The 11,188-nt window shown below is 57.9% G+C and overlaps 2 protein-coding genes across 2 annotated transcripts; one reads left to right on the top strand and one right to left on the bottom strand.

Moving 5' to 3' along the window:
- Window positions 1–26: 26 nt before the first annotated feature.
- On the bottom strand, window positions 27–2,901 carry NDUFA3 (NADH:ubiquinone oxidoreductase subunit A3). The gene is made up of 4 exons (XM_070402342.1): window positions 2,795–2,901; window positions 2,506–2,580; window positions 404–481; window positions 27–192 (listed from the first exon to the last, which is right to left on the bottom strand). Exons 1-4 carry the CDS (start codon window positions 2,802–2,804, stop codon window positions 101–103), a joined length of 255 nt encoding a protein of 84 aa, XP_070258443.1. The 5' UTR covers window positions 2,805–2,901; the 3' UTR covers window positions 27–100.
- Window positions 2,902–3,755: 854 nt separating this feature from the next.
- OSCAR (osteoclast associated Ig-like receptor) lies at window positions 3,756–10,816 on the top strand. Its single transcript, XM_070402335.1, is given in 6 exon segments — window positions 3,756–3,795; window positions 4,499–4,531; window positions 8,237–8,832; window positions 8,834–9,068; window positions 9,536–9,814; window positions 10,580–10,816. Coding segments are annotated over 6 exon segments (1,344 nt in total). The 3' UTR covers window positions 10,741–10,816.
- Window positions 10,817–11,188: the final 372 nt, after the last annotated feature.

The raw sequence follows: 11,188 nt of genomic DNA on the forward strand, positions 1-11,188 counted from the left end.
CTAATCACACACACTGGACTCTGGGGTCGGTTTTCACATTTTATTGGCCACCGGGGAGGGGACCGCCCCCCTGTCAGTAGGGGGGGGTGGGGCGTGGAGTTCACAGTTTCTTCAGCCACTCCAGGTTTTGGCCCTGGGGGTCCTGGGGGTGGCTGGGCACGTCGGGCATGTTCCCATCATCTCGGACGGGCACTGCGGGACAGGAGGGCGGGCCACTGAGACCAGCAGGTCTCCGGGGCCCCAGAGAAGGGCTGGCCCGTCAGTGAACATTCAAAGAGGGAACTGGGGCCCCAGGGGAGGGAAGACAGGAGAGCGAGGGTCAGAGCATCAGGGACACAGACAATCAGGGCGATACGGAGACCTAGAGACCTGGGAAGCCAGGGAGACTGACAGCCCCACTCACCTGGGTAGTTGTAGGGTGTGACCTTGTTGATCATGATGGCGTACTTGGTGAAGGGGCTGACCAGGGGCAGAAGCAAAGCTGTGGAGACACGGGGGTGAGGCCCGGGGAAGATGGCTCCAGAGGGGGGAGGGGCAGGAGCCAAACCCTGGCAATGTGGGGGCTGAGTGCATGGGGGGAGGGGAGCAGGGTGGGGGTACAGCACCTCCAGGAGGCCCCTGGGCACCCCAGGGTCCCCACATTTCAGGATTTTTAAATTTTTTGGAGGTGGGGCTGCGAGCCAAGCACTCGAGTACGGGACCTAGAGGGCACAGAAGGGGGTGGGGGTGGGGGGGGCTGAGGGCTGGCGTGGAGAGGGGGTCCCGGAGCATGAGGTGGGGGAGTGTCTTGGGAACGTTCCAGGGGAACCCTGGACACGGAGGGAGAGTGGCTGTGCAGGAACAGCCCACCAGGGTGGGAGCCAGGAGTCCTGGGGGTGGGGCAAGGCACAGAAAGGGACACTTTAGGCCAGTGGTCGGCAAACTGTACGTGCGCGCCCGCATGTGGTATTTTGTGGAAGAGCCACACTCAAGGGGCCAAAGAGCCGCAAGTGGCTCTTGAGCCACAGTTTGCCGACCACTGCTCTAGGCCAGCACTGTCTGACATGTGACTACATTTCTAATAGCCACATTGTGGTTGAAACAAGTTAGATATCCTCCTATATAATAAAAGGCTAATATGCAAATTGTCCCCTCAATATGCAAATTGGCCTCCCCTCCCCCGGCTGGCCTGATCAGCCCCAATCAGGGCAGGCCAGCCAGACCTCACCTGTGCACGAATTCGTGCACTGGGCCTCTAGTATATAGATTTTTTGTTAGTCCTCACCCCAGGATATTTTTCCCATTGTTTTTTATTTATTTATTTATTTTTAGGGAGAGTGCATGGGAGGGGGAGAGACAGAGAAACATTGATGTGAGAGAGACACATCATTGATTGGTTGCCTCCCAGACCGGGACCAGGATGGAGCCTGCATCCGAGGTTACGGGCCAGTGCCCTTGACGAGAATCGAACCCCTCAGCCCACAGGCCACGCTCTATCCGCTGAGCCCAACCGGCGAGGGCAAAACAGGATGATATTTTAAGGTGTATTTAACCTTAAAATCGTTGTTTCAACACGCCAGACATTCTATATACCTTTTGTCATAGCAAGTCTAGCCTTTCAAGGGCTGCTCCATGGCTAACGGGACAGCTGTCTTCTAAGAACCTGGCCCAATGGCCTGCAGACACAGCGCTGACAAGACTGGGGACACTGAAGGGCAGTATTCCAGGCCCTTCCGCCCTGAATCCGAGCCTGCTTTTTTTTTTCTTTTTTAACATTTTTTAAATCCTCACCCGAGGACATTTTTCCATTGATTTTTAGAGAGTGGAAGAGAGAGGAAAAGGCAGGAACATCAACGTGAGAGAAACACATGGGTTGGGTGCCTCCTGCACGCGCCCGACGGGGGAGGAGCCTGCAGCCGAGGTGCGTGCCCTTGACCGGAATCGAACGGGGACCCGCGCCCCCAAGTGGTCCCCGTGCACCTTCAAGTATGTGCAACCCTGTCCAAGAGCAGAGGGTCGCAATGGGGCGCACACTGAAGTCGCTGGGGGGTGGGGTGTGAGGTGAACGCGGGAGGATTAGGACATTATTGCTCAGGGGGTTTTTCCTGCGCGGCCAGGGCTGGGCACCCCTCCTTGAAAGGGGTTGTGGCCCTGGCCGGTGTGGCTCAGTGGATAGAGCCAAAGGGTCCCAGGTTCCATTCCTGTCAAGGGCACATGCCCGGGTTGCAGGCTCGATCCCCAGTAGAGGGCGTGCAGGAGGCAGCCAATCAATTATTTAAAAGAAAAGAAAAAGAAAGGGACTGAGGACCTCGGGGTGGGGAAGGGGTCATAGTATCAGGGCTGGGGGGCGGCCAGGGGACCCCAGAGGGTGTTGACACACAGGTGGGAGGGGACACGAAACCACGAGGGCGGCCAGGGCCCGGGGTCAGGACGGAACCCCGGAGGGGGCCACGGGACCTTTGGGGCGGGACGCCGGGGGGGGGGGGGGGGGCGGGGGAGGGGTGACGCACGCTCGCTCTCACGCACAGAGGCTCCCGATGGCGAAGGACGCGACCAGCACCGGCTCCTTGGCCCAGGCATCCCTGATGAAGGTGGCGAGTCCTGGAGGGGTGTGCGGGCAGGTCACTCCCGCAGGGAATGCCCGCGGTGACCTCTAGCCCTCTCGCGCCACCCCGGCCCTGGAGGAGCCCTCTCGTGACCTCGGGGACCCCCTCCGCCCACGACCCCACCGCCCCCACGGGGGCACCGCCGCGCCCCAGTCCCGCCCCGCCCGGGTTCTCTCCGCGCCCCGCGCTCCAGCTGCACCAGAACTTACTCCCGGCCATCTTGGTCTCGGCGGTGGCGGCGGCGGCGGCGAGGGCGCGGAGCACCCTGGGTATTGTAGTCCCTGCTCCCGAGGCTCGGCGGTCTGAGTTTGCGCGTGCGTACTGGCGCAGAACGGCAATCCAAGGCAGCGGCGAGGGCGCGGAGCACTCTGGGAGTTGTGGTCCCGGTACCCAAGGAGCCCTGGATTCCGCGCGTGCGCACTGACGCAGAACAGATGTCTGGGGCGGCCGCAGGAAAGGAAGCGGCGTTCCTCATTTAAGGGCAAGCCCGTCTTGCACACCTGCCGCCGCCCTCTTTTCTCTCGCAGCCTAGACATCGCTCTAGAGGAGTAACTTCTCCCCACTCCTGCTGCTGCATCTCACCCAAGGCGGACTGCAGTAGTCCTCATTGCATAGTTTACCTGTGAAAGCCCATTTTACAGATGGGGAAGTGGAGGCTGGGAGAGGTCGAATGACCGAGTTTCCATTTGAGGTCTTAGCTCAAAATCAGTTCGTCCTGAAACCCTAACTCTCATCACAGGGGTCTTCCGTGGACGCTCACAGTGCCCTGGGGGGTCTCCATCTCCATCGTAGCGCACATCACTTATTTTTAAACTGGCCTGGTCCGCACCTGTCTTTCCGACAGACTGGGAGCTGCTGGAAGGCAGCAACCGGGTCTTGACTCCTCTCTGTGCCCCAGAATCACGCAGCAGGGTCTGGCACAGATCAGGTGCTAATTGTTTTTAAACTTCAATGAATGAACACAACGAGTTATGCCTGCCCCGATCCAGCTTTTCCCACAGCACCATGGGGCTGTGACACAGTCCTCCGTCCCCCCACCCCCACCCCGCCCCCTCCCCTCCCTCAACAGGGTTCTGACTCTGACTTTCTGATGTTGCCTCACTTCCTGGGAGGTGAGAGGGCCCGGCTGAGCCCTGCCTTCTGCTCCAGCTCCAGCCAGACCTGCCCACCATGGCCCTGGTACTGGTCCTCCAGCTGTTGGCCCTCTCGTGTGAGCTACCCCACGCCCTCTCTCTGGGTCCCCAGCGGGGCTGGGGTTACAGAAAGACAGGCTCTGGGGACCCAGACACCTAACGAGGGGGGTGGGAGCAAGGGACCCAACTACTGGGTCTCCCTGGGGGCAGGTGCAGGGTGATCAGGCAGAATTAGCTGAGGGTTCAGAACTCCAGGCCAGAATAATGGGGGACAGGAAGGGGGGCCCAGACCCTAGAGTCCTAAAGCAAGAAGACACAGGAGCCCCGAATCCCCGGGTTCCTGGAAGAAGAGGAAGTTGGGGGCAGGATTCTCTGGCTCCTGAGGCAGGAGAGAGCTAGACGCGTGGACTCCTGGGGACAAGGGAGTATCAAGTCCCGGATTCTGAGGTGGGTGGGGAGGTGGGAGCCAGGACACCTGGGTCCCTGGGAACGGGGAGCTGAGGCCCAGACTCCTGAACCCCAGCAAGGAGAATCTCTGGGCTCAGATGACTGTCTCCTGCAAAAGGTGGAGTCCAAGAGCTTACCTCTTGGGTACAGAGGCAAGGGGGTCCTGGGTCCAGATTTCTGGCTTAAGCAGGTGGGGATCGGAAGTCTTTCTACGGAGAGAGGAGGAAGTGTGGCCGGGATTCACCCAGAAGAAAGAGGGCCTGGGGACTTAGATTCCGGGGTGGTCACTGACATGGGGCTTTGACAAGACCGACCCCCCTCAACCTTCCACAGGGCCTCTGTGCCACACAGGCGTCACTTCGAATGGTGAGTACACCCCCCCCCCATGTTGCTGACACCCCATTTCCAGCTGCTCATATTTTATTTTTGGTGCCCATCTCACCCCAAGATTTCCTTAGTTCTCTCCCTCCTCCTCCTCCTTTCTTTCTTCCCTTCTCACTCCCTTCAGTGACCAGCATAGGTGAGTGGTGAGACCATGAACTTTGGAGCTAAAGAGATCTAAACTGGAATGCCACTTCCACCGTGTTATTCACTTATGAGCTTGAACGAGCCACGGCACGCGAAGACTCAGTCTCCTTCTCTGTGAAATGGGCCATCGTGAGGGTTTAATACCACCACGTGTGTCAAGCCCGAGGCTCAGAATCTGGCAGAGCACAGGGCTCGAGAGATAGAGTTTCTGGCAACGCTAATTATTCCCTTATTTAGAAAGGAGGATCCCTCACTCTGAAGTAGCCTTGGGTCTCTTTCCAGATCTTCTGAAAGTGAGATCTCTTCTTTCTCTCACACCTCCCCCCCAACCACAACACTCAAATTTCAAATAAGAACCACCTGGAAAACCATGAATACATAAGCTATCAGTTTATTTTAAATTACGATGTTTAAAAGACAAAGCGAAAATATATTCATGGTCTTAAAAAAATCCAATCATTGCTGGAGGACATAAAACAGTCTCTCTCTTCCCCTTCCTCCTCTTCCTTAAATAATCTCTGAATCCTTCCCAAAAAATTTCCAAGCATTCAAACACACACGCGTATTTACATACTTCTTGGTTTTTCTTGCCAAGGAAAACTTGACGTTTCGTGACTCACTCTGTTCTGCATCTTACTTTTTCCACTTTACAATCTCTCTTGGAGATATTTCCATGTCATTTAACTAGCTCTTCCTCCCCCTCCCTCCCCCCACTTTTATTTTATTTTTTGTTAATCCTCACTCGAGTATATTTTTCCATTGATTTTTTTTTAGACAGTGGAAGGGGGGCGGACACACACACACACACACAGAGAAACATGGATGTGAGAGAGATACATCGATTGGCTGCCTCCTGCACACACCCCAACCAGGGCCCGGGATCAAGCCTGCAACAGGGGTACATGCCCTTGACCTCGATCGAACCCGGGACCCTCAGTCCACGGGCCAACACTCTATCCACTGAGCCAAACTAGATAGGGCTCCCACCACCTCCCTTTTAACTGCTGTCATTCAAGCAGTTGCCATGGTATGGCTGGATTCTCATTTGTTTGGTCCTCTTGATGTATATTTAGGTTGTTTCCACTTTCCCCCCTCCCCACCAGTGCTGTAGGGAATGCGTCTGGTTGAGCTTTTTCGTGTGCAACTGGGGCATGTGCCCTTGACTGGAGTCGAACCCGGGACCCTTACGCCCGTAGGCCGACGCTCTGTCCACTGAGCCAGGCCGGCTAGGGCCTCTTTGTGTATCTTGCTAGAAACTGGCAAACTGCCTTCTCACAAGGCACACTCAGTGCACCTAAGGGCCTTCGCCCACGTGGAATACTGCCGTTGTTTAAAACCGGATCCTCAAAAATATCTTACTGTCGTTCCCATTTTTTGTTGTTGTTGTTGTTCACCCTCCTCTGAGAGTGGGAGGGAGGGAGGGAGGGATGGCTGGGGGTAGAGAGAAATATCAATGTGAGAGGAACACACTGATGGGTTGCTTCCCCCACAATCAAACCTGCAACCCAGGTACATGCCCTTGACCAGGAATTGAACCCATTACCTTTGGTGTGCAGGCCGGTGCTCTAACCACTGAGCAGCACCACCCAGGGCCTTTGTTTTAATTTTTAAGTTGATTTTTAAAGCGAGAGAGAGAGAGAGAGAGAGAGAGAGAGAGAGAGAGAGATATTGGAGACACTGATTTGTTGTTCCACTTATTTATGCATTCAGTGGTTGATTATTGTATGTGCCCTGACTGGGAATCGAACCGGCAACCTTGGCGTATTGGGATGACACTCTGACCACCTGTGCGACAGAGCTAGGGCCTGTTTTAGTTTTTTAAATGATTGCTAGTAAGGTTGGACAGTCCTTCCCAGCACCACCAAACGTGTGTTGGTCAACTGTACTTCCTGTTGTGGGAAATGCCTCGTCATATGTTTTACCCAACTTTCAACTGGGTTGGCCTTGGAGTTCTTTCTCTAGACTCTTCTTTTGTTTGTTTATTCACCCTCACCCGAGTATATTTTTCCCATTGATTTTTAGAGAGAGTGGAAGAGAGGGAAGGAGAGGGGAGAGAGAGAAACATCAATGCGAGAAAGACACACAGATTGGTTGCCTCCTGAACCTGCCCCCAGGGTGATGGGGGATTGAACCTGCAACCCAGGTACATGCCCTTGACCCTGTGGTGTTCAGGCCAACGCTCTAACCGCTGAGCAACACCGGCAGGGCTCTTTCTATACCAGTGATGGCGAACCTATGACACGCGTGTCAGAGGTGACACGTGAACTCATTTTTTTGGTTGATTTTTCTTTTTTAAATGGCATTTAAATATATAAAATAAATATCAAAAATATAGATCGTTGTTTTACTATGGTTGCAAATATCAAAAAATTTCTATCTGTGACACGGCACCAGAGTTAAGTTAGGGTTTTTCAAAATGCTGACACGCCGAGCTCAAAAGGTTCGCCATCACTGCTCTATACTCTTACTCTACATCATTTATGAGTAAGTCATTTCAGCCAGTGCTCCGATTTATTTGACTTTTCTCAGACACGACTTGAAAATGTCAGAGAGGTCAAATTTACTGGCCTTATTCCTTCCGAATTTTTCATTTTGTATTTTAAGGCAGCCTTCTCTCCCCCAAGACAAATATATTTTCCTGCATTTTCTTCTGATACTTTTATTGTTTAAAATACATGTGGGTCTTTAATTAATTGGGAGATTGTTCTGGGAAAGGGCGTGAGGTGGAGAGCCAACATCCCCTCCTTCCTCGAACCTGAGAGCAAGTTTGGCAGCTGTTGACTTATGTTGGATGCGTTCCAAATATTCCGGAGAACGGTTTAAAATGATAGGTTTCGGGGACCCAACTCCTTGACATGATGTTTGAAAAACGGGGAGGAGCCCAGCGGGTGAGCGTGGACCTGGGAACCAGGAGGAGGCCACGGTCCCATTCCCCGTCAGGGCACCTGCCTGGGTTGCGGGCTTGATCCCCAGTGTGGGGCGAGCAGAAGGCAGCCGATCAATGATTTTCTCTCATCACTGATGTTTCTCTCTCTTTCTCTCTCTGAAATCAATTTTATTTTATTTTTGAAATATATTTTATTGATTTTTTAGAAACATCGATGAGAGAGAAACATCCATCAGCTGCCTCCTGCACACCCCCTACTGGGGATGTGCCCGCAACCAAAGTACATGCCCTTGGCCAGAATCGAACCTGGGACCCTTGAGTCCGCAGGCCGACGCTCTATCCACTGAGCCACACCGGCCAGGTTAACTTGCTCTCGGGTTAGAGGGAGGAGGGGATGTTGGATCTCCACCTCACTCCCTTTCCCAAAACAATCTCCCAATTAATTAAAGACCTAATTTAAAACCTGTCGTTTAAAAATTTTTTAAATTTAAAAAAATATTAAAAACACACACACACACACACACAACAACCACCCACACGTGGAGGACAGCGTGGGAGTGGATGCCTGGCTCCTGAGAGGGAACCGAGGCTGAGGAAGGGACCGTGGTTGTCCAGGCGACAGTCCTCTCACCCCAGCTTCCCCTCCATGTCCGCAGGCACCCAGGAAGCCCAAGGACCCAGGCCGCCCATGTATTCAAACGCCCGCACCATGTTCCCCAAGGACAGGCACAGGCACAGGGGAGGCCTAGCTTCCTTCTCCCTAGACTCATTCCCCGGGACCCCACCACCTAGGCCCAGCTGGCCCTCCAGGCCCTTGCCTCCATTCCTCCCACCCTCTTACCCGGAGATCAGGGGCCCCAGGCCCTTTCCTCCATTCCCCTCACGCTCTTACCCCAAGATCAAGTTTCCCAGGCCCTCGCCTCCATTCCCCTCACCCCCTTACCCCGAAATCAGGAGCCCCAGGCCCTTGCCTCCATTCCCCTCACTCCCTTACCCCGAAATCAGGAGCCCCAGGCCCTTTCCTCCAGTCCCCTCACGCTCTTACCCCGAGATCAGGCGTCCCAACCCCTTGCCTCCAGGCTTCCCACTCCCATACCCCAAGCCCAGGCAGCCCACTTATTCAGTCCCCCCAACCTCACCCCCCAAACCCCTACCACCCCGGTTCAAATGGCCCATTGATGCAGACCCCACAACCTCACTCCCCAAGCCCCCCAAGCCGTCACTGGCGGCTCAGCCGGCCGCGGTTGTAACCCCCCGGCACCAACGTGACTTTGACGTGCCGGGCGCCCCAGCCCGCCTGGAGGTTTCTGCTCTACAAGTCGGAAGAGGGCGCCCCGGTGCAGTACCACTACCCGGACGAGTCCCTGGCGCTGGCCCGGTTCTTCCTGGAGGCGGTGACCGAGGCCCAGGGGGGCAGCTATCGCTGCGAGTACCACAACCACCGGGGGAGGTCCCACCCCAGCGACGCCTTGGAACTGATGGTGACAGGTGAGGTCCCGGCGGGGAGGGGGCCTCAGGTGGGTGAGGGAGGGGGAGGACGGGCAGGGGCGATCAGACCGGCATAGGCAGGCCAGGCGTGCACACACGGGGGGGGGGTGGGGGGGGGGAGGGAGGACGGGAGGGAAGGAGGAAATTTTCAACCGGGGGCGTTTGTGCGCCCCCCGCCCCCCGGAGCTTGGCTGGACCTGGGACCTGCCCAGTGGAGAGCCCGCAGGCGCTGCCAAACAGCCCCCCGCGCGCAGGACAGCGCCGCCCACACAGCAGGGAGCGGCGGTGCCGGGTGGAGGCCCGGGGAGGGTCACGGGCGCGGGGAGAGGAGGTCGGGGACCTGCCCCGGGGGCGCGGGGGAGAGCGGAGCCGGCGGGGGGCAGGGGCGCTCCCGGGGAGAGGACGGAGGGCGGGACCCGGGCCAGGGCGGCGCCCACCCGCTCCCGCCCGTTTTCCCCGCCTCGCAGACCTGCTGCCGCGCCCGTCGCTGGAGGCGCTGCCCGGACCCCGGGCGCCCGGCGCCCCCGTGAGCCTGCGCTGCACCGGCCGCGCGCGCAACATGAGCTTCGCGCTGTACCGCGCGGACGAGCCGACGCCGGTGCAGTTCCGCGAGTCGGAGCAGCCGTGGGCCGACTTCCCGCTGCCCCGCGCGCAGGCCCCGGGCACCTACACCTGCTACTACCACACGCCCACCGCGCCCTACGTGCTGTCCCCGCGCAGCGACCCGCTGGTGGTCAGCCTGGAGGGTGAGGCCCCGCCCCCAGCCAATCCACCTCCTCCCGACCCAGGAGTCCCCGCCCCCAGCCAATCCACTTCCTCCCGACCCAGGAGGCCCCGCCCCCAGCCAATCCACCTCCTCCCCGACCCAGGAGTCCCCGCCCCCAGCCAATCCACCTCCTCCCCGACCCAGGAGTCCCCGCCCCCAGCCAATCCACCTCCTCCCTGATCCAGGAGTCCCCGCCCCCAGCCAATCCACCTCCTCCCTCAGACCCAGGAGTCCCCGCCCCCAGCCAATCCACCTCCTTCCCGACCCAGGAGTCCCCGCCCCCAGCCAATCCACCTCCTCCCTCAGACCCAGGAGTCCCCGCCCCCAGCCAATCCACCTCCTCCCTCAGACCCAGGAGTCCCCGCCCCCAGCCAATCCACCTCCTCCCTGACCCAGGAGTCCCCGCCCCCAGCCAATCCACCTCCTCCCTGACCCAGGAGTCCCCGCCCCCAGCCCCTCCTCCCTCAGACCCAGGAGTCCAGGCCCCCAGCCCCTCCTCCCTCAGACCCGGGAGCCCAGGCCCCAGCCTCCTCCCTCAGACCCAGGAGCCCAGGCCCCCAGCCCCTCCTCCCTCAGACCCAGGAGTCCGGGCCCCAGCCTCCTCCCTCAGACCCAGCAGTGCAGCTCTCCCACTACTGTGTCCCCCTCATCGACCCTCCTCAACTTGGAGGGAGTTGGGTCCCCACTTGACCCTGGAGGTTAGGGACCGGGATGCTGACCGCCCGCCTCCCTCGCCGGCCCGCAGGCTCTGGCTCCAAGGACTACACCATGGGCAACGTGGTGCGCCTGGTGCTGGCCGGCCTGGTGCTCATCTTGCTGGCCGCGCTGGTGGGCTGGGAGTGGCGCAGCTGGCGGCGAGCATCCGACCGGAGCCTGGGAGGCCTGGAGCTGCACCCTGCGGCGTGAGCAGACTTCGCGGAGGGGCAGAGAGGCAGCAGGACGGCCGGGCCTCCGGGCTGAGCCCAGCTGAGCCCCGCTTCCCCCCATCACAGTAATAACAAGCTCTGTCCCGCGCACGCCTCTTCCAATGGCTCATTCCTCCAGGCCGCAACGGTTCCCAACCTGTGGGTCGCGACCCCTAAAAATACATCCTGCATATCAGATATTTACATGACTATCCATAACAGCAGCAAAATTACAGTGATGAAGTAGCCATGGAAATAATTTTATGGTTGGGGGTCACCACAACATGAGGAACTGTATTAAAGGGTGGCGGCATGAGGAAGGTTGAGAACCACTGTTCCAGAGCCTCCCAGATCTGGGAGAGCTCGATCGTCGCCAGAAGGCCTGGGTTCCAATCCCAGGGCTGCTGCCCACCCACTGTGTGCCCGGGGGAAAGGGACCTTCTGTGCCT

This window comes from Myotis yumanensis, unplaced genomic scaffold (genome assembly GCF_028538775.1).
Source record: "Myotis yumanensis isolate MYYU_CA2020_CCGP unplaced genomic scaffold, mMyoYum1.0.hap1 SCAF_23, whole genome shotgun sequence".
NCBI lineage: Eukaryota > Metazoa > Chordata > Mammalia > Chiroptera > Vespertilionidae > Myotis > Myotis yumanensis.